At 45.3% G+C, this 22,841-nt stretch overlaps 1 protein-coding gene across 3 annotated transcripts; it reads right to left on the minus strand.

Annotated features, from left to right (window-relative positions):
* Positions 1-9,565: 9,565 nt before the first annotated feature.
* LOC132808077 (zinc finger protein 239-like) lies at positions 9,566-22,644 on the minus strand. Of its 3 annotated transcripts, none has more exons than XM_060821985.1 (2): positions 22,611-22,644; positions 9,566-10,977 (listed from the first exon to the last, which is right to left on the minus strand). In XM_060821985.1, the coding sequence occupies exon 2, from the start codon at positions 10,783-10,785 to the stop codon at positions 10,096-10,098; it is 690 nt and encodes a 229-aa protein (XP_060677968.1). In that variant the 5' UTR covers positions 10,786-10,977; positions 22,611-22,644; the 3' UTR covers positions 9,566-10,095. The 3 variants fall into 3 exon arrangements, with proteins under 3 accessions (XP_060677968.1, XP_060677967.1, XP_060677969.1); XM_060821984.1 differs by lacking the exon at positions 22,611-22,644 and adding an exon at positions 19,475-19,507; XM_060821986.1 differs by lacking the exon at positions 22,611-22,644 and adding an exon at positions 15,894-15,927.
* Between the last annotated feature and the right edge of the window lie 197 nt (positions 22,645-22,841).

Below are 22,841 nucleotides of genomic sequence, written 5' to 3' on the forward strand. Positions count from 1 at the left end.
TATATGTTTTTGATTGTCAAGGGGATCAAAGGTTACAGGAAGAAAGCTGGAGAATGGAGTTGAGAAACATCTCAGCCATGATTGAATGGTGGAACAAACTTGATGGGCTGAAAGGCCTAATTTCTGCTCCTGTGTCGTATGATCTTATGGTTCCATTGGATTGGAAAAATGTTAATGTAACATCTGTATTCAAAATGGGAGCGAGGCCATATGTGGGAAATTGCAGACCAGTTCGTTGAACATTTGTTATAGAGTCATTAGATTAGATTACTTACAGTGTGGAAACAGGCCCTTCGGCCCAACAAGTCCACACCGACCCACCGAAGCGACAACCCACCCATACCCCTTACCTAACACTACGGGCAATTTAGCATGGCCAATTCACCTGACCCGCACATCTTTGGACTGTGGGAGGAAACCGGAGCACCCGGAGGAAACCCACGCAGACACGGGGAGAACGTGCAAACTCCACACAGTCAGTCGCCTGAGGCGGGAATTGAACCCAGGTCCCTGGCGCTGTGCGGCAGCAGTGCTAACCACTGTGCCACCGTGCCGCCTTACATGTAGTCATGTAGATGGAGGACTGGAAAATTTGTGGCTGTAAGAGCTGCTCCTTTTTTGAGGTATTTTCACTGTTGGAGGCGATTTCCTTGAATTCCAGGAACAGCTATTAATGTTTCATATGCTGATGCATTGTTTTGGAACTTTGGAGTAAAAAAAATAAGACAACAGCAATTTCAAAATGGAGAAAGACAGCCAAAGGCAGTGAGCACATGGTCTGTAAGGGAGAGAGAGAGAGAGAGAAAGAAACGTATATTACTAACGGACACAGCAGTGAATCTGCATAGTTACTGCCTCTGCTGTTTGAAATCATGTCTCTCTGAACATCTTGGAAAAATTTAAAAACAGCAAAATTCACAGCTGATCTTGGAGGAAAATGTGTAGGAGAGCTCACAGCACAGGAACAGATTAGTGCACACTTTTTAACGTGTAACCTTGCTGTAAGTCTGCAGTAGTGAATAGAGTGGGTTTTTTCTTGATTATATGGTTTGAGATTTTAGAAATTCACCAGCGAATCCACAACAGGGAATGGCCAATCACCTGCTCCAAGCACAGGAAGGGATTCATCAATTCCTCCAGCCTGCAGACACACTAGCGGGTCCACACCAGGCACAGCATGTTCACCTACTCTCAGTGTGGGAAGGGCATCACCCCCTCCTCCAACCTACGGAGGCACCAGTGAGTTCATGTGCCAGCAAAGGGTGATTGAAGGAACAAGGGCTGAGTGCCATTATCAACTGGACTATCAACCCAGTTCTGGGGACTCCTCGGGACTCCTGGGTTTGAATCCCGCCACAGCAGATGGCGGAACTGGAATTCAGTCAGAAATCAGGAGTTCAGAATCTAATGATGAAATCATTTTCTGGGGAAAGAAAACCATCTGATTCACTCATGTTAGAGTCTGTCTGCAACCCAATCTTGAGTCAGACTGGTTCTGTTTCCAAAGCAGGGATTTCAAAGTTTGTGAGAAGATTTGTAGCTCGGGTCACTACATTTGTAGTGACAACCAGAAGCGGCAGATACAAATCACTATAAATGCCGGAGGAAACATCACAGTAGCGTTTCACAGGAGGCTCCCAAGCACTGAGGATGTCACTTAGACAGGGGACGAAACGTCTGCAACACAAATTCCCAGCTCAGCAAACAGAACCACAACAATTAGGGATTTATAACATGTCACATGGATTGACTGCCTGAAGATTGTGTGCTTTTTGGGCAAAATATAATGTATCTGCAAATAAAATTCTGCAATTGCAATTTCACCCCAGAAACTGATTGGTGTGCATGTTAGTGTGTGTGTATGTGCAAAGAGCATGTGTTTGCATACGACCATGCTTGGTAACGTATGTGAGTAATGGGGTACAAGCCTGTGTGAGTGGGATCACTTGTGGTGTGACATGAAACCAAGGTCCCTGTTGAGGCCATCCTCATGGGTTCCGAACTTGGCTATCAGTTATACAACACACATTGGAGAGGGCAGGGTGGGGCTTGTCTTACAATTTGCAGAAGGTGGGATGCTCTCAATGCTGTGATCCAGGGCAAACACATCCTAGAGGACATTCGTTCAGAGAGATGGAGCTGGAAGCTAGGCTGCACACATGTTGAGGGTAAAGTGGGAAAGTTAACCAGGCACTTTATTCTGGGAGACGGTCATTCCCCTCTGGAGAGAGCCTTTTGTTTGCATCAGGGATAGGGTCAGGAGGGTGTAAGTGCAGGTCTGGCAGGTAAAGGGGATCTGATAGAGGGCTGCAGGTAGGAGGAGTTAACTGGTTGGGCAGTGGGAGTAAAAACAACATTGGGGAGGGGGAGGTGGTGGTAAGGGACAGAACAGTGACAGGGATGGTCTCCGTTCTCTGCAGTTGTCAGCAGGAGCACAGACGGCATTGGTGTCTGTTTGGTGCCAGGATTCAGGAACCGATGTGCTCAGGGCTGGAGAAGTGGGAAAGGGAGGTTGCAGTGGGTGTGGTCCAACAATGTCAGGAGGAGAGAGCCTCTGCTGAGGGCACATGAGAAGTTAGAAACTACTAGGACAAAGCAGAACATCAAAGCTCTGGGTGGCTCAGTGGTTCGTACGACTGCCTGACAATGTCAGGGACCTGGATTCGGTCCCACTCTTGAGCAGCTGTCTGTGTGAACTTTAACAAGTTCTCACTCTTCTGTCTGCGTGAGTTAGCTCTGGGTGCTCCAGTTTCTTCTCACAGTCTAAATATCTGCAGTTCAGGGTGGATCAGCTGTGCTGAAGTGTCCACATATGTGCAACTGAGGATCGGTTAACCATGGGGAACTGTAGGAAAAACGGGTGGGTCTGGATGGGATACTGTTTGGAAGGTCAGTCTGAATTTTATGGGCCAAATGGCCTGTCGGGATTATATGATTCTACTGCATTAGCCAAGCATCTATTGAGAAACGATTGCCTCAGGTCTGCTGTGGGTGGAGTGGGTTCCAATTCATGAGACACTGACACCAGTCCTGAGGAAGGTGGGATTTGTGCTGTCAGTCCCCCAACCTTTTGGTCCCCATCCACTCTCTCTCCTCACACTCTGCACTCACCAATTCTCTGTGCTCAGCCTTCTTCTCTCTCTTCCCCTCATTTTCTGCACCCCACCCTCTGTCCCCTGTAATTTTCTCTCTCTCTCTCTACCCCGCTCCCCTGTCCATTCTCTCCCCCTTCTACCATTCCCCCATGCTTTCTCATGCCCTCTTTGATTGCTGTATCTCTTTCTCAGGAATTGGAGAGAATCAATAGTGATGACTCTACCTGGAAGACAGGGGTGTGCAAGAAATGGCTGATCTTTAAAATTAAGAACAGCTAAAATATATTAATTTTTTTAAAGCTGCAGTCATGTTTCTGAAACTTGCATTGAAATAGACGCATAGAGTCATACAGCACAGAAACAGATCCTTTAGTCCAACTCGCCCATGCCCTCCAGATATCCTAAATTAATCTCGTGACCCATTTGACAGCATTTCGCCCATATCTCTCTCACACCTTCCTATTCAGATACCCATCCTGATGCCTTTCAAATGCTGTCATTGTACCAGCCTCCACCACTTCCTCTGGGCAGCTCATTCCATACACACACCACACTCTACATGAAAGTTACCCCTGAGGTCCCTTTTAAATCTTTCCCCTCTCACCCTAAACATATGCCGTCTAGTTTTGGACTTCCTCTATCCTGAGGAAAAGACATACAAAGCCGGACGAAATTCAAAAGGAATAAACTGTCGAGCCGCAGGGAAAAATAAAATTGTGGCTGCAGCTTTTTTTCTCCTATTCAAATCAGTCGGTAACGCCAGCACCTCCACAGAGCATACTGCGCATGTGCTGCAGTGTCAGCAAAAGCACTGCGCATGTGCTGCGGTGTCAACAAAAACACTGAGCATGCTCGTCGCTGTCCGCGGAAACGGCGCTTGACTTCCTTCTGAAGGACCAATGGTGAGAGCCGGAGGACCGGAAGGGGCCTGGTCCTCCTGCCAATCAGAACCGCCTCTTTGTCTGAATGCGGAAGTTGGGCCGTGAGTTTCTGAAGTTGCTGTTGTTCCTCTCTCTCTTTGAATGAAGATTGAGCTTCACCCCAGACTGCAACTCTGCCCAATATCTGTGGGTACCGCACTCTCTTTTCATCCACGTTTTCATTTCTCTTTCGTTCTGGGATTCAGTTGCTGACTTTACACAAACTGAAGGGAAAGGGAATGAATCCAGGGAGGGGACAGACTCTGGAAAAGTTGGTCCAGGTCTGTGTCTCCGTTGGCAAACGCACAGCAAATGCAGTATCACAATGTAAAGTTAAAGCCTATTGCTTAAAAAAAGGTAGAAAGGAGGTGCATGGTTTAAATGATAATATATTGGTCTGTGGAGAAAGTGAGGACTGGAGATCAGAGTCAAGTATGGCTGGAAAACACAGCAGGTCAGGCAGCATCCGAGGAGCAGGAGAGTCAATGTTTTGGGCACGAGTCCTTCATCAGGAATGATGTGTGGATGGACAAAGGGGCCTCAGCGTCCTTTTGCACCGGTCACTGCCAGTTGTCAGACAGGTGCAACAAGCAATCAGCAAGGCAAGTGGTATATTAGCAAGAGGAATTGAGTTCAAAAATGGGGATGACTTCCTGCAATTGTGGGGGTGGGGGGGTCGTGTTATTGAATATATTCAAGGCTGAGGTCATCTGACTTTTGAACAACAAAGAAGTGGATGGTTATAGGGGAAGGCAAGAAAATGGTTTTAAGACCATTACAGAATGATACAGCACAGAAATAAACCTTCAGTCCAACTACTCTATGCTATGTTTGCATACTAAACTAATGCCATCTGCCAGTGTTTGGCCCATATCCCTCTGTCACAAAGTTGGTCCTTTTTCTAAAAGCTGGTCCTTCTTCTCAAGGATGCTGTGTCCTTGGTTTTTTTCAGAGTGGTGGTAAAATGGCCCTGGGCTCCAAAATGGATGGGTCAGTACAGAAATGAAAAGGGTATTGGTTGGCTTTTTTGTTTGTACATCAACAGATGAGACTTTAGGCCCAAGCTTTAAGTTTTCGAAGTGACCTGCATAATGAAAGACGAGTGATCTGTCGTGAAAGCTGAGGCCTTGTTTGAGTGAGTTCAGCAGTGGACTATGTGGAGAAAAATTGTTAAACTCTCTCTCCTTCAGTCCTTCTAACTTTGACCTGTCAGCCTCTGTTTCAGTTTTACTGTATGTTGAAGGGGTTTGTTTATTGGGACTGTTATGTATATTTGGAACAGCATAATTAAGTCTAGTTTAGACAGACTGAGTTCTGTGGTTATTCTATATTCTGTTCTTTGTGTTTCATTCTGTATTCCTGTGAATACATTTATCTGCTTTAAATCCTGGTAGTCAACCTAGCTAACTTTGGGTAATTTTCACTGTGCACTTACTGAAACAAATAGCAAAGCTACGGTCTGTGCTGCTTGCTTAAGAATGTTTTGAGGGGTCTGGCCTAGTCCATAACATGTCGAAACCTTTCCATTCATGTCCTTATCCAAATGTCTTTTAAACTGTACCTGCATCCCCACTTTCTCTGGACATTCATTCCACATACGAACCATTCTCTATGGGAAAACAAAAGGTGTCCCTCCTGTCTTTTTAAAATCTTTCTCCACTCACCTTCAAAATTTGCTCCCTAACCTTGAAACCCCACTCCAAGGAAAGGACACCCATCATTCACCTCATCTATTCCCCTCATGATTTTATAAAGCTTGATAAGATCACCTCTCAACCTCCTATGCTCCAGTGAAAAAGGTCCCACACTATCCACCAAGATGTAGGTATATTCATATCCAGTTCAATGTTGGTGCAGATCTCTTCACTGTTGATACAGGCTTGAAAGACCAAATGGCCTACTCCTGCTCCCAGTTCTCTCTCACTATGTCCAGGACAGCAAGAGACCATAAGACCGAGGAGAAGAAATTAGGTCATTCAGAAAGTCAGGTCTGCTCCACCATTCAATTATGGCTGACAAGTTTCTCAAGCCCATTCTCTTGCTTTCTCCCTGCAACCCTCAATCTCCTTGATACACAAGAACCTATTTATCTCTGTCTTGAATATACTCAGTGACTTGCCCAACACAGCCTCTGTGGCAATGAATTCCATAGGTTTCACACTCTCTGGCTACAAAGGTTTCTCCTTTCTCTGCATTCTAAAAGGTCTTCCCTTTACTCTAAGGCTGTCCCCTTGGGACCTAGTCTCTCCTACCAATGGAAACATCTTCCCAACATCCACCCTGTCCAGGGCAATCAGTATTCTGTATGTTTCAATTAGATCCCCCAAGCATGGGCTGTAAATCAGCGTAAACCAGACCCTTCAGGATACAGCACGGATTAGGTTCAGCAAAGTTAGAATGGAGGGAGAATGTGTGGGATGGAGTTTTCAGCGTTTAGGAAATAAGAGTTCTGGTCTCCTTCCTATCGGAAAGATGTCATGAAACTTGAAAGGCTTCAGAAAAGATTTACAAGGATGTTGCCAGGGTTGGAGGATTTGAGCTATAGGGAGAGGTTGAATAAGCTGGTGCTGTTTTCCGTGGACGTTGGAGGCTGAGGGGTGACCATATAGAGGTTTATAAAATCATAAGCGGCATGGATAGGATGAACAGACAAAGTCTTTTCCCTGGGGTGGGGGAGTCCAGAACCAGAGGGCAAAGGTTTAGGGTGAGAGGGGACAGATGTAAAAGAAACCTAAGAGGCAACTTTTTCACTCTAGTTTGTGTATGGAATGATCTGCCAGAGGATGTGGTGGAGGCTGGTACAATTGCAACATTTAAAAGGCATCTGGATGGGTATATGAATAGGAAGGGTTTGGAGGGATATGGGCCGGGTGCTGGCAGGTGGGACTAGATTGGGTTGGGATATCTGGTCGGGTTGGACCGAAGGGTCTGTTTCCATGCTGTACATCTGTATGACTCTATGATGTTTCATTTTCATATCCTTATTCAGTTTCATTTCCAAGTCATTGTAACCAATGAAGTTTTCCTCAATACACGCTTAAGGCTCTCTGGCTGCCTGATGTGTCCTGGATAATATGTGATCAGCAGGCATCCGGCAATCTACAGGAGTTGTCATATTTTTTTTTAGATTATTTACAGTGTGGAAACAGGCCCTTCGGCCCAACAAATTCACACCGACCCACCAAAGCGCAACCCACCCAGACCTATTCTCCCACACTTACCCCTGCACCCAACACTACGGGCAATTTAGCATGGCCAGTTCACCTAACCTGCACATTTTTGGACTGTGGGAGGAAACCAGAACACCTGGAGGAAACCCACGCAGACATGGGGAGAATGACTGTGTGGAGTTTGCACAGTCGCCTAAGGCGGGAATCGAACCCGGGTCTCTGGCACTGTGAGGTAGCAGTGCTAACCACCGTGCTGCCCACATTATATTTATTTGACTGTACTGACCGCGATCACTTATTTTGTGAATTTTGTTGCAGGAAGACATGGGGAAAGAAATCTGAAACCAAATATCACATCAACCTCTGATGGAGCCACTTGATTCATTGGGAAAGGAATCAAGGAAATCATACCAAACATCATCTTCACTATCCTATCTACCTGCAACTCTGAAGGAATTATGAATCTGTACTCCAAGGTCTCTTTGTTCAGCAAAACTCCCCAGGACCTTACCAATAAGTCCTGCTCTGATTGGTTTTTCAAAAATGCAGCACCTCGCATTTATCTGAATTAAACTCCATCTGCCACTCCTCAGCCCATTGGCCCATCTGATCAAGATCCTGTTTTAATCAAAAGTAAACTTCTTCACTGTCCACTATACTTCCAATTTTGGTGTCCTCTGCAAACTTACTCTACTTATGTTCACAGCCAAACCACTTATAAAATGATTAAAAGTCATGGACCCAGCACCAATCCTCGTAGCACACACTGGTCACAGGCCTCCTGTCTGAAAAGCACCCCTCCACCACCACTCCCTGTCTTCTACCTTTGAGCTAGAACTTTGAAAAAAATAATTGAGGTTAAAATGCCTCCCCTCGTTGTGGTTCTGTTCGCCAAGCTGGGAATTTGTGTTGCAGACGTTTCGTCCCCTGTCTAGGTGACATCCTCAGTGCTTGGGAGCCTCCTGTGAAGTGCATCTGTGATCTTTCCTCCGGCATTTATAGTGATTTGTATCTGCCGCTTCCAGTTGTCAGTTCCAGCTGTCCGCTGCAGTGGACAGATACAAATCACTTTAAATGCCGGAGGAAACATCACAGAAGCGCTTCACAGGAGGCTTCCAAGCATTGAGGATGTCACCTAGACAGGGGATGAAACATCTGCAACACAAATTCCCAGCTCGGCGAACAGAACCACAACAACGAACACCCGAGCTACAAATCTTCTCCCAAACTTTGAATGCCTCTCCTCCTCTTCTCCTGCTCACAGTACGCTGGCTGTAGCCAGCCAGCTGAGAGTCAGTCCTCAACGGAGGAGATTCCAATCTCCTGGGTTTTTTTTTTAAACTGAGGTGGCTAAATCTCTTGGTTAAACTTTTTTTTAAATCCCCTCACTAACGCTACTGCGATAGTGCTTATTTTTTCCCCAGCACCCATGTTGTGTGTGGGGAGGTGAGAGATAGCAGACACATTCAATTTTGCTCAAAGCACACAATCTGCAGGCAGTCAATCCATTAATATTTTATACATTCCAACTTTGGAAGTAGAACCAGTCTGACTCAACATTAGGAGACAGGCAGGCTCTAACCTCACACCTTTAATACATTCTCTGAGCTGAAATATCACTTTCAAATTACATTGAGAACGTTCCTTATAAGTAGTTCTGGGATTTACATATTAATGAACTGAAACCTGCAACCCATTCTAAAGGATGAAAGACTTGATAACAATCTAGATTTGTTCAATTCAGTTGTATGACACTGTAATTTTTTAGTTCAAATCCTATGTCATGATCCTGCTCCACAACTACCTGATGAAGGAACAGCACTCCGAAAGCTAGTCCTTCCAAATAATATCAGATTATATTCCAATACCTTTGTCTGATTTTTGCCTTTGTTTCTCATGAACACAGCCCACACTTTCTCCTGCAGGCAGTAACCTTTACAATGCTGATGAAATGAGATGATGATGAGATGAAAAACTTCAGTTTTAATTTTAATTCTGTGTCTTATGATCCTGCTCCACAGCTACCCGATGAAGGAGCGGTGCTCCAAAAGCTAATACTTCCAAATAAACCCGTTGGACTATAACCTGGTGTTGTGAGACTTTTAATCTTTGTTTCGAGCCCACACCTCCCACTGCTGCCAGTAAACCTTACAATGCTGATGAAACAATAAACCCGCACTCCTGAAAAATTTACAATTTCTCACAATTCTGCCACTCATTCACTTCTGATCCAGGACATTGGAAACTTAGTGCTGGAGGGTGAAAGAAATTAGCAGCTTTAAAGCAAAAACTTGTTGAATCTCTCAGCTTTCAATGAGAGTCTGAGTCAGACGGTGAATTCCGGTAACGTTTATTGCAACCCTGCTTCATTACAGTTTCAATTTTTCCCAGAAAAAAAGGTGCACGAAAAGTAGCGTTTTTTAAATAAAAAGCTCAAGGTCAAAGTGCACACACTCCCCATCCCCCACTTTCTTTACTATTGGTCAGCACCAAATTATCCCTTTGGAACTGGATCCCTGGTACAGCCTTCACCTGGAGGAAGTATTGCCTCACTCAGCAGTTTCAGCCTACACCCTGTATACAAGTTAGTTTCTCCAGCTCATATACAGGAGGGGGATGCAATCAAGAGTCAACCACACTGCTGTGGCTCTGGAGTCAGGGGTAGGCCAGACCAGGTAAAGGATGCAGCTGGAATAACTGAGTGATTCCTTTCCTGCAAAGGTAGCTTCATTCTCTAAAAAAGGACATGAGTGAATAAGGTGGGGTTTTTCTTCCCCTGAAAATGGTTTCATCATTTGATTCTGAACTCCAGATTTCAATTGCGCCATCTACCACGGTGGGATTCAAACCTGGGAGACCCCAGAACGGGGTTGATAGTCTAGTCAAAAATGGTACTTATCTGTCACTCCTTCAATTTCCCTGTGATGGCACGTGAACTCGTTGATGTCTCTGGAGGTCGGAGGAGCAGGTGAAGCCCTTCCTGCACTTGGAGCAGGTGAATGGCCTCTCCCCAGTGTGGATCCGCTGGTGGGTCAGCAGGTGGGAAGAGTTGGTAAATCCCTTCCCACACTCGGGGCAGGTGAATGGCCTCTCCCCAGTGTGGACCCGCTTATGCTGCCGAAAATTGCTCATATGATTGAATCCTTTCCCGCACACAGAGCAGGTGAATGGCCTTTCCCCTGTGTGGATCTGCTGGTGGTTCAGCAAGCTGGAAGAATCAATGAATCCCTTCCCACACTCGGGGCAGGGGAACGGCCTCTCCCCCGTGTGGACCCGCTCGTGCTTCCTCAAGTTGCTCACACGACGGAAAGCCTTCCCGCACTCTGAGCAACCGAACGGCCTCTCCCCAGTGTGGACCCGCTGGTGGGTCAGCAGTGCAGATGAATGCGTGAACCCCTTCCTGCACACCAAGCAGGTGAAGGGCTTCTCTCCCGTGTGGACCCACTGGTGCGCCCGCAGGTTGGAAGAATTTGTGAATCCCTTCCCACACACTGAGCAGATGAACGGCTTCTCCCCGCTGTGAACACGTCTGTGAATTTCCAGCACTGAGGGGGAAGGGAATCCTTTCCCACAGTCCCCACATTTCCACGGTTTCCCCATGGGGAGAGTATTCCTTGTGTCACCTGGGTTTGAAATTACAAACAGAACTGGTACACAGTCTGTCCCCACCGTGAGGGGTGTGATTTTGATTCCCCCAAGCTGAGGAAATGGTTTGAAGCACTTTTTCCACAGTCAGCCCACTGAATCTCCCTCACTCGGGTGTCTTAGTATTCTTCCTGCCACACTAGTGTCCTGCAAAAATAAACTCACAAAATAAGTGATCACGGCCAGTACAGTTAAATAAAGATACATTGATGGCGATTCCTGTAGATTTCCAGGTGCCTGCTGATCACACATTATCCAGGTCACAGAAACCTGAAAACCCTCATGCAGCCAGATAGCCTTAAGTGTGTATGGAGGAAAACTTCATTCAGGGGACAATGACCTAGAACAAGCTGCCGACAAAGGTGCTGGATCAAGATATGAAAATAAAATGTCAAGACTGCTTGCAGAAAGAAAGCCAGTGAAGTTGCTGAATGAGTAAGGTGGGGGATGGGTCCCAGGAAAACAGTGAGGAAAGAGACTAACCCGAGAATCGTACAGTTGGGAAAGGGAGTGAATCAAACAGTCAGGGCAGGAAGGAATAATGCAGAGAACAATGTAGGACTGAAGTTATACTGCATTTACGTCAAAGCAAGAGACCTAACAGGGAAGGCAGGTGAAATCAGGGTTTATGGTCAGAAACATGGGACTGGGACATCATAGCAACTACAGAAATGTGGCTCAGGGATGGACAGCTCAATGTTCCAGGATACAAATGCCACAGGAAAGATACAGGGGTGGCAAGAGAGGTGGGGAGTGGTGTTTTGATAAGGGATAGTATTGAGGGAGGATATTCCTGGGAATACATCCAGGGGAGTTATTTGGGTGGAACTGAGAAATAAGAAAGGGATGATCACCTTATGGGACTGTAATATAAACCTCTAATAATCAGCAGGAAATTGAGAAACAGTTATCTGTAAGAATACTAGGATGGTTATGGTCGGGGATTTTAACTTTCCAAACATTGACTAGGACTGCCAGCGTTCAGGGTTTAGATCAAGAGGAATTTGTTAAGCATGGACAAGACAATTTTCTGAGGCAGTACGTGGATGTTCCTACTAGAGAAGGTGCAAAACCTGACCTAAGGCAGGGCAGGTGACTGAGGTGTCAGTGCTGGACCACTTTGGGAAAAGGACAGACCGGATCTCAAAGTAAATTGGAGGGAGGCTAATTTTGATGGTATTGGGCAAAAACTTTCAAAAGTTGATTGGGAGGCAGATGTTCACAGGTAAAGGGAAGGCTGGAAAATGGGAAGCCTTCAAATATGAGATAATAAGAGTCCAGAGACAGTATGTTCCTGTTAGGGTGAAAGAAAAGGCTGGTAGGTGTAGGGAATGCTGGATGACTAGAGAAATTGAGGAGTTGGCTAACAACAAGAAGGAAGCATATGACAAGTATGGACAGGACAAATCGAATGAATCCTTAGAACAGTATAAAGGCGGTAGGGGTATGCTTAAGAGGGAAATCAGGAGGGCAAAAAGGGGACATGAGATAGCTTTGGCAAATAGGGTTAAGGAGAATTAGAAGGGTTTTTATAAATTAAGGACAAAAGGGTAATTGGGAGAGAATACAGCCCCTCAAAGATCAACAAGGGCAGCCTATGTGTGGAGCCGGAGTAGATGAGGAAAATACTAAATGAGTATCAGTGTTTACTGTGAAGGAGGACATGGAAGATATAGAATGTGGGGACATTAATGTGGACATTTTTCAAGACGTCACCATCTTAGAGGTAGAACTGGATGTCTTGAAACACAAAAAGTAGATAAATCCCCAGAAGCTAGGCAAGTGACTCTTGGGCCCCTTGCTGAGATATTTCTATCATCCTTAGTCACAGGTGAGGTGTCGGAAGACTGGAGTGGCTAACGTGGTGCCACTATTTAAGAACGGTGGTAAGGAAAAGCCAGGGAACTATAGACCAACGAGCCGACATCAGTGATAGGCAAGTTGTTGGAGGGAATCCCGAGAAACAGGATTTGCGTGTATTTGGAAAGGCAAGGACTAATTAGGGATAGTCAGCATGGCTTTGTGCTTAGGAAATCAATCAAACAAAGTTCCTCATGGAAGATTCGTTAGCAAGGTAAGATCTTATGAAATACAGGGAGACCTAGTCAACCGGATACTGAACTGGCTTGAAGGTAAAAGAAAGAGGGTGGTGGTGGAGAGTTCCTTTTCAGACTGGAGCCTGTGACCAGTGGTGCCACAAGGATCGGTGCTGAATCCACTACTTTGTCATTTATAAAAATGATTTGGATGTGAACATAGTAGGTATAGTTAATAAGTTTGCAGATGACACCAAAATTGGAGATTCAGTGGACAGCGAAGAAGGTTGCCTCTGATTAAAATAGGATCTTGGGCTGAGGAGTGGCAGATGGAGTTTAATTCAGATAAATGCTAGGTGCTGCATTTTGGAAAATGCAAATCAGATCAGGACTTATTCAACCTCAATGTCATGGAGATGTACAGCATGGAAACAGACCCTTCGGTCCAACTTGCCCATGCTGACCAGATATCCAGAATTAATCTAGCTGCATTTACCAGCCCCTCTCTCTCTCGACCTTTCCTATTCAAACACCCATCCAGAGGCATTGTAAATGTTATCATTGTACCAGCCTCCATAACTTCCTCTGGCAGCTCAATCAATACACGCACCACCCTCTGCATGGAACTTTACATCATTCCCCTCTCATTCTCAACCTCTGCCCTCTACTTCTGGACTCCCCGACCCCAGGAAAGAGACCTTGTCTATTTACCCTATCCATGCCCCTCATGAATTTACAGTAAGATCACCCCTCAGCCTCCAACACTCCAGCGAAAACAGCCCAATCTATTCAGCCCCTTCCTGTAGCTCAAACCCTCCAACCCTGGAAACATCCTTGTAAAGCTTTTCTGAACCTTTCCATCCTTGCTATTCAAACACTAATTTTACACAGAGGGTGGTTCATGTGTGGAATGAACTTCCTGAGGCAGTGGTGGATGCCGGTAGAATTTAAAGACATTTATTTCAGTACATGAATAAGAAAGGTTTTGAGGGATACAGTCCAAGAGGAGGCAGGAGAGACTGGTTTAATGTGGGATTATGGTTGGCATGGACTGGTTGGACTGAAGGTCTGTTTCCATGCTGTATGACTCTATGACAGGCTTTGAGTTCTTGAAAGTGGAGTCACAGGTAGACAGGACAGTGAAGGTGGTGTTTGGTACACTTCACAGGATATTGGTTAGGCCACTTTTGTAGTATTGCATGCAATTCTGTTACCAGTGATCCCACCCTGACACGCCATGCACCAGAGATAATGACTAAAATTGACTGGGACACAATAAAATCATAAGACCCCTACAGTGCACAAAAAGGCTATTTGGTCCATTGAATGCATTGGGTATAGGAATTGGGAGGTCATGATGCAGCTGTACAGGACATTGGTTAGGCTACTTTTGGAATATTGCATTCGATTCCAGTCTCCTTGTTATTGGGTAGGAAGGATGTTGTGAAACTTGAAAGGGTGCAGGACAGATTGATAAGGACGTCACCAGTGTTGGAGGGTTTGTGGTATAAAGAGAGAGGCTGAATAGTATGGGGCTGTTTCCCTGGAGCATCAGAGGCAGAGGGATAACCTTGTCAAGGTTTATAAAATCATGTGGGGCATGAATGGAATAAATAGGGAAGCACATTTCCCCAGGGTGGGGGTCTCCAAAACCAGAGGGCATAGGTTTAGGGTGGGAGGGGAAAGATTTAAAAGTGACCCAAGGGTCAATGTTTTCACAGAGGGTGGTGCGTTTATGCACTGAGCTGCCAGAGGAAGTGGTCAGTACAATTACATTTAAAAGGCATCTAGATGGGTATGTGAATAGGAAGGGTTTGGAGGGATAAAGGCCAAATGCTGGCAACTGGACCTAAATTTACATAGGATATCTTGTCAGCATGGATGTGTTGGATCACAAAGTCTATTTCCGTGCTGTATGTTTCCATGTCTATTTGATAACACGTGCTTTATTTCTGTTGATGCAAATATTTTTTATCAACCATGCCTGGGTGGTAATACTTAGTCATAGAGATGTACAACATGGAAACAGACCCTTCGGTCCAACCTGTCCATGCCGACCAGACATCCCAACACAAGCTAGTCCCACCTGCCAGCACCTGGCATAGATGTAAAGGAGCGAGAATTCCTCAATTAGGGCACTATAAGAACCCTGGGAGACACCAATTTCTGGTTTACGTCCTAATGAACAAACATTAAGTACAAGCACCTATTTATACTCAATTTTGTTTCATTTTTCTTGTTTTATTCCCTGCTACGATGATTCTCTCTGTCTGGATGGTTGACAGGCTGGGAGATTGTGGGTTGGGCCTTGATTGACTGAATTTTTTTTGTTCTGGAAGGTGTAAAAGGTTTCAGCAGAAACCCTGCAGAGCTGAGAACAGACCGACATTTTACTCTGTGGAAACAGGGAGATCAACAGACGACAAAGAAATCAGGACCTGAAATCCGAGCTGACACCAGACTACCATGTTATCAGTGCTTTGATTGGCAGTGCATCTACCTTTACCTAGCTTCTCATTTGACTAGAATATCACACACCCCTTCAATATTCAGGATCCAATCCTTGGCACCCTGAAGCCATGTCTCTGTAAGGAGTCTCAGATTATAATTATTCTGTTGGATGTGTGCAGTTTATTCATTCACTTTTGTTATGATGCAGCACACCTTCAGACACACAGTCTTCAGCTTCAGTGATCTTTAGAATCCAGCTTTGATTGCTGGTACATTTACTCTCCTTGTCCCTTTCTATCATTCTCTGATGTTCATTTTCACATCACAACATTGTTCACCTGCCTTGATTTGGATTGGCCATGCTAAATTGCCCAGGGATGTGCAGGTTAGCTGGGTTAGCCATGGGAAATGCAGGGTTATAGTTTCATAGTAACTAAAGCAGGAGTAGGCCATTTGGCCTGTCAAGCCTGCTCTGTCATTCATTAAGATCACGGCTGATCTATCCATCATCTCAGCTCCTCCTACCTGCATTATCCCAACTACCCTTAAATCCCCACCATGCAAATACCTACTCACCTGTGTCTTGAATATTCTTAGGGAAGCTGTCTCTCCCGGTTCCATAGGCAGAGAATTTCATGGAGTCACTACTTTCCGGGAAAAGCAGTTCCTCCTCATCTGTGTCTTAAACCGACTCCCTCTAACCTCGAGGCCATGACCTCCAGTCCTAATCTCACCCACCAGCAGAAATTACTGGATTAGTTGGTGGTTGGTTGCGGGGGGGGGGGGGGGGGGGGGGGCGCGGCGGCCGGGTGACGGGGCAGCTTTTCGGAGGGGCCAACGTGGACTTGAGGGGCTGAACAGTCTACTTCCACACTGTAGGACTTCTATGATTTACCACACTTATTTTTGTCCCGGATCTCAACTCCCAGAACCTCCCATCTTCTGCAAATTAAAAGTCCCACTCTGCTCTCTCATGTGTGTTATCTAACTGCTTTATCATTTCTAGTGAATATAGCCCACACCTCACTGCTGCCAGTAATGATTAGATTGGATTACTTACAATGTGGAAACAGGCCCTTCGGCCCAACAAGTCCATACCGACCCTCCAAAGAGCAACACAATGCTGATGAAACAATGCAATACCTGCAGTACTGAAACCCGTGAGGCTTCTAACGATACCAGTTACTAACTCACTGTTCCTTCTGATGCACGGCATTGGAAATACAATGTTGAAGGCTGAATAAAATGAGCAGTTTAACTCAAATCCACCTAACCCTTCACTAGGCTCCCCGCTCAGCACACTTTACTTACTGCTGGTAAACCTTAAACCACTTCATTTCCACAGTGCAATGATTTCCCACTTTCCACCAGAATCCTGGACGCACTCAGTTGCTGTCTCACAATTGAAAGATTTCATTGTAACTTCTGCTTCCAGTAAAGGCAAAACATCTTTGAAAGCTGCTCTCAAAGTTCGGTCTTCACAATCACACTTCTGCTTTCACGGAAGATGATTAGAGTCATACAGCACAGAAACTGAGCCCTCAGTCCATCTCATCCGTGCCGGCCAGATATCCTAAATTAATCTAATCCCATTTGCCAGCATTTGGCCTGTATCCCTCTAAACCCTTCTTATTCACATACAATTACAACATTTAAATGTTGTAATTGTAGCAGCCTCCATCACTTCCTCTGGCAGCTCATTCCAAACATGCACTACCCTCTGTGTGAAAAAGTTGCCCCTCAGGTCCGTTTTAAATCTTTCCCCTCTCAACCTATGCCTTCCAGTTTTGGATTCGCCTGCCATGGGGAAAAGATTTTGGCTATTCACCCTATCCATACCCCTTATAAAATTCTGTAAGGTCACCCCTCAGCCTCTGATGCTGCAGGGAAATTATCCCTGGCCTATTCAGCATCTCCTTATCGCTCTAACCCTCCAACTCTGCCAACATCCTTGTAAATTTTTTCTGAACTCTTTCAAGTTTCACAACATTGTTCCATAGGAGGGGACCCAGAATTGCGCACACTATTCCAAAAGTGGCCTAACCAATGTCCTGTGCGGCCATGACAATGACCTCCCACCTCCTATACTCAATGCTCTGACCAGTAAAGGAAAACGTACCAAATGCCTTCTTCACTATCATGTCTCCCTGCAATTCCACTTTCAAGGAACTAGAACCTGCAAGGTCTCTTTGTTCAGCAACACTCCCCATTAACTGTGTAAGTCATGCCCTGATTTGCCTTACAAAATGCAACACCTCATATTTATCTAAATTAAACTCATTCTGCCACTCCTTGGCCCATCAGCCCATCCTATCAATTCTAATTTATATTGAACTTTCTTTCACTCTCACCCCAAAAAGCTGAAAAATCTCCATCCAACACACACTCCCTCCATTCTGACTTTGCTGAACCTAATCCCTGCTGTACCTCATCCTGAAGGGTCTGGTTCATGCTGATCAACAGGCCCACACTCGGGAGGGGGTGGGTGGAATCTAGTTGAAACAGACAGAATACTGAATGGCCTGGACAGAGTGCACATGGGGAAGATGTTTCCATTGGTAGGAGAGACTAGCACCTGAGGGCACAGCATTAGAATAAAAGGAAGACCTTTTAGAACAAAGATAAAGAGAAATCGTTTCAGCCAGAGAGTGGTGAACATGTGGAAGTCACTGCTACAGAAGGCTGTGGACGCTCGTCACTGAGTATATTTAAGATGGAGGTAGATAGGTTCTTGAGTATTAAGGGGGATATCGAGGTTACAGGGAGAAAGTGGGAGAATGGGATTGAGAAACTTACCAGCCATGATTTAATGGCAGAGCAGCCCCGATGGGCTGAGACATCTAATTTATTCTCCTGTGTTTTATGGTCTCTTGCTTTCCTGGACACAGAGAAAGAATTGGAAGCAGGAACAGGCTGTTTAGCCTGTCGAGTCTGCACCAACATAAGTGGATATGAAGATACCTACACCGAGGTGGATAAGCTGGAAATATTTCCACTGGAGCAGAGGAGGTTGAGAGGTGACCTTATCGAGGATTATAAAATCATGAGGGGTATAGATAAGGTGAATGGCAGATATCTTTTCCCTTGGTGGGGGTTCAAGATTAGGCAGAAAATTTGAAGGAGAGAGGAGAAAGATTTGAAAAAAGCATAATGGGTACTTTATTTAAAGTGGTTTGTGTGTAGGATAGTGAAGGCAGTATTTGGTATGCTGTCCTTTCTTGGTTAGAGCATTGAGTAAAGGTGTTGGGAGGTGATGTTGCATCTGTACAGGACATTGGTGAGGCCACATTTGAAATATTGCGTGCAACTCTGGTCTTCTTACCATCAGAAGGATGTTGTGAAACTTGAAAGGGTTCAGAAAAGATTCACCAGGATGTTACCAGGTTTGAAAGATTTGAGCTCTTGGGTGAGGCTAAATAGGCTGGGGCTGTTTTCCTTGGAGTGTCAGAGGCTGAGGGGTGACCTTACAGAGGGGCATGGAGAGGGCAAATAGACAAAGTCTTCTGTGAGGTGGGGAGTCCAGAACTAAAAGTTTAGGGTGAGAGGGGAAAGACATAATAGGGAGCAAAGGGGAGCTTTTTCACAAGAGTGACCAGCTAGAGGAAGTGGTGGAGGCTGGTATAATTACAGCATTTAAAAGGCATCTGGATTGGTCTATAAATAGGAAGGGTTTAAAGGGGTATGGACCAAGTGCTGGCAAATAGGACTAGATTAGGATAATTGATCAGCATGGACTAGTTGGACTGAAGGGTCTGTTTCTGTAACCAATCTATACTGGTCTTAAAACCATTTTTTTTGCCTTCCCCATAACCATCCACTTCTTTGTTGTTCAAAAATCAGATGAACTCAGTCTTGGACACATTCAATGACGCCCTAACTGCAGGAAGGCGTCCCCACCTCTCAGCTCAATTCCTCTTGCTAATACACCACTTGCCTTGCTGATTGCTTGCTGCATCTGTCTGACAACTGGCACTGACTGGTGCAGAATGACATCTACATATCATTTCTGATTAAAGGTTCCTGCATTTGCCCTGTGTTTTTCAATTGAGACACAGAACTGAATTCCCTGGATTCACTCCATTTCGCTTCCGTTTCTGCAAGTCAACAGCTGAACCCGGAATGGAAAATGGGGTGAGAAAAGAGAGCACAATACTCACAGATGTTGGACAGAGGAAGAAGGTTGCAGTCTGGGCTGAAGCTCAATCGTAACACAGAGACAGAGAGAGAGAGAGAGACTCAGAAGCACATGATCCTTCTTCCGCATCCAGTCTATGGGTTTTCTGTGATTGGCAGGAGGACCAGTCCCCATCCGGTCCTCCAGAGCGTCCCATTGGTTCACCAAAACAAGACCGTGGGGCGTTTCCCCGTGTCGCATGAGCAACGCGAGCAGTATGGAGATGCTGGTTATTACTGACAGATTTTCAGAGTTAAAAATCACCCAATGCCAAGTTATAGTCCAACCGTTTATTTACTTATTTCCGATTTATTTGGAATCACTAGCTTTCGAAGCGCTGCTTCTTCATCGGGTGGTTGTGGAGCAGAATCATAATACACAGACTCTTGAGCAACAGGATTGCAGAGTCATGGGATGTAATATTAAACAAATGTAGCTTACTTCTATCATCTTTTAGAATGACCATGTTCGTTTTGATTCCTTCGTATGTAAATCCCAAAACTTTTTAAAAGTTCTCAAGATAGGTTTTCACAATAGGTGTCATCTCAATCAGATAATGCATTGAAGGTGTTAAGTTAAAGTCTGTCTGTGTCCCAATGTTACGTCAGACTGATTTATATGTGTGTGTGGGGGGTACAGCGTTTTTGAGCAAAATAAAATGTAATGGGGTATAATTCTGTGAGAGGGTGTGTGTGTGTGTACCGGGGAAACCAAGTGACTGTGTCTGTGTGTGTGTGTGAGTGTAATGGGGTATAAGGCTGTGAGAGGGTGTGTGTGTGTGAGCATTTGAGAGAGTGGATGTGTATGAGAGAGGGTCTGCATGAGTGTGTTGGTGTGGAGGAGCATGTGTTTGTGTGAATGCGTGCGTGTGTGCGTGTATGTGTGGGAGAGTGTTTAGTGTAGTGGGGTCACCTGTAGTGTGACATGAACCCAAAGTCCTGGTTGAGGCCATCCCCATAGGTACCAAACTTGGCTATCAGCCTCTGCCCAGCCACTTTCCATTGTTGCCTGTCCTGAAGTCTGCCTTGGAGGATGGTCACCTGAAGGTCCGAGGCTGAATGTCCTGGACTGCTGTAGTGTTCCCCGACTGGGAGGGAACATTCCTGGCTGGTGATTGTACAGTGTCTATTCATCCGTTACTGCAGCCTCCACTCGGTCTCGCCAAGATACCATGCCTCAGGGCATCATTGCCTGCAGAGTATGAGATAAACAATGCTGGCTGAGTCACGTGAGTACCTGCCTTACTCATGGTGGGTGGTGTCCCCACGTGTCATGATGGTAACGTATCGTCACTCTAACACGTCTTGCATCGTCTGCCATGGCAGGGTTGTATCATGTTGCCCTGAAGGCCAGGCAGTTTGCTGTGAACAATGATCTGTTTAAGGTTTGGCAGTTGTTTGAAGTCGAGAAGTGGAGGTATGGGGAAGGACTTGGCGAGGTGCTCATCCGCATCAGTACTATGTTGCAGGCTGCAAAGAACATGACATAGTGTTTCGGCTCCCAAGTAGGACTGGACAACAAAGAGAACCATATTGGTTGCAGCTCATGTCTGTCTCCGAAGATCATTACAGTTTCTCGCTGTGGCAGTTGATGAGTTGAGCATTGTACCCCGTTCTTATGAGAGCATGCTTGTGTACTTCCAAGTGTCTGTCACGTTCCTCCTCACCTGAACAGATCCTGTGTATGTGAAGGGCTTGTCCATAGAGGATGGTTATTTAATATGTTTCACTAGAGAAGTGTAGCACTGTCAGGTTATCCGTGGGTTTGTGGTACAGAGAAGTGCTGAGATACCCATCCTTGATAGAGACGCATGTGTCCAAAAATGAGACAGATATGAAAGAGTAGTCCATGGTGAGTGTGATGGTGGGATGAAACATGTTAATATCAGTGTCGTTAGTTCAGTGACTCCTCACCATGGGTCCAGAGGAAGAAAGATCATCAATATATCTGGTGTATAGTGTTGGTTGGAGGTCCTGTGCAGCAAAGAAACACATAAGACTATGGGGTAAATTTGCATTTGCAGAATTATATTTGTAGATACATTCTATTTTGTTCAAAAAGTGCACAATCTGCAGGCAATTACTCCATGTAATATTTTATCAATTCCTACTTTGGAAATAGAACCAGTCTGACTCAAGACAGGCTCAAACCTCACACCTTTCATGCATTGTCTGAGCTGAGATGTCACCTCTTTTTATAAAACCTTCAGTTATCTCGAGAGTGTGACTTAAAAGAAGTTCTGGGATTTATATATTAATGAACTGAAATCTGAAACCCATTCTAAAGATGAAACACTTCAAAGCAATCTAGGTTTGTTCAATATAACATTCAATGAACTTTTGCTACAAATACTCTGTCTTATGATCCTGCTCCACAGCTACCCAATGAAGGAGCAGCGCTCCAAAAGCTAGTGCTTCCAAATAAACCTGTTGGACTATAACTTGGTGTTGTGTGATTTTTAACTTTGTTTCTAATGAAAACAGCCCACACCTCCCACTGGTGTCAGTAAACTTTACAATGCTGAGGAAATGATGAACCTGCAGTCCTGAAAAATGAACAATTTCGAATAATACGAGCTACACATTGACTGCTCCTTCAATTAGAAACCTCACACTGGAGATTGAAAGAAACGAGCAGCTTTCAAAGAAAAACCTGCTGGATCTCATAGCCTTCCATGTCTGAGTCCTTCGGTAAGTTCAGGTAACCTTTATCGTGGCAAAAGTGAGGATTGCAGATGCTAGAGATCAGAGTTTAGATTAGAGTGGTGCTAGAAAAGCACAGCAGGTCAGGCAGCATCAGAGGAGCATGAAAATCGACATTTCGGGCAAAAGCCCTTCATCAGGAATCAGCTTTTGCCTGGAATGTCGATTTTCCTGCTCCTCAGATGCTGCCTAACTTTTATTGTGACCCACTTTGTTACAGCTTCAGATCTCCCAGCAAAAAGGCACAGAAAAAGTAGCTTATTTGCATTTTTAACAGCTCAAGGTCAAAGCGTACACATTCCCCTGCACCCCACTTCCTTCACTGTTGGTCAGCTGAGTTGTCCCTTTGTAATTGGATCCTTGGTACAGCCGTAACCCGGAGGAAGTATTGCTTCACTCAGCAATTGCAACCCATACCTTGTCTCCAAGTAAGATTCTCCCCGCTCATTTGCCGAGGGGCTGTCGAGAGTCAACCAGACTGCTGTGGGTCTGGAGTCACGTGTAGACCAGACCAGGTAAAGCCTGCAGCTGAGTGATTCCTTTCCCACAACAGCAGTTTCCTTCCCTAAAACATGAGTGAATCAGATAGGGATGTTTTTCTCATCATGAGGTTCTGAACTCCAGGTTTCTGACTGACTTCCAACTCCA

This window comes from Hemiscyllium ocellatum (assembly GCF_020745735.1).
Source record: "Hemiscyllium ocellatum isolate sHemOce1 chromosome 27 unlocalized genomic scaffold, sHemOce1.pat.X.cur. SUPER_27_unloc_30, whole genome shotgun sequence".
Taxonomy (NCBI): Eukaryota; Metazoa; Chordata; class Chondrichthyes; order Orectolobiformes; family Hemiscylliidae; genus Hemiscyllium; species Hemiscyllium ocellatum.

Coding starts and splice junctions, on each gene's coding strand:
- LOC132808077 (XM_060821985.1), bottom strand. CDS start 10,785: ATGGGGAAACCGTGGAAATGTGGGGACTGTGGGAAAGGATTCCCTTCC.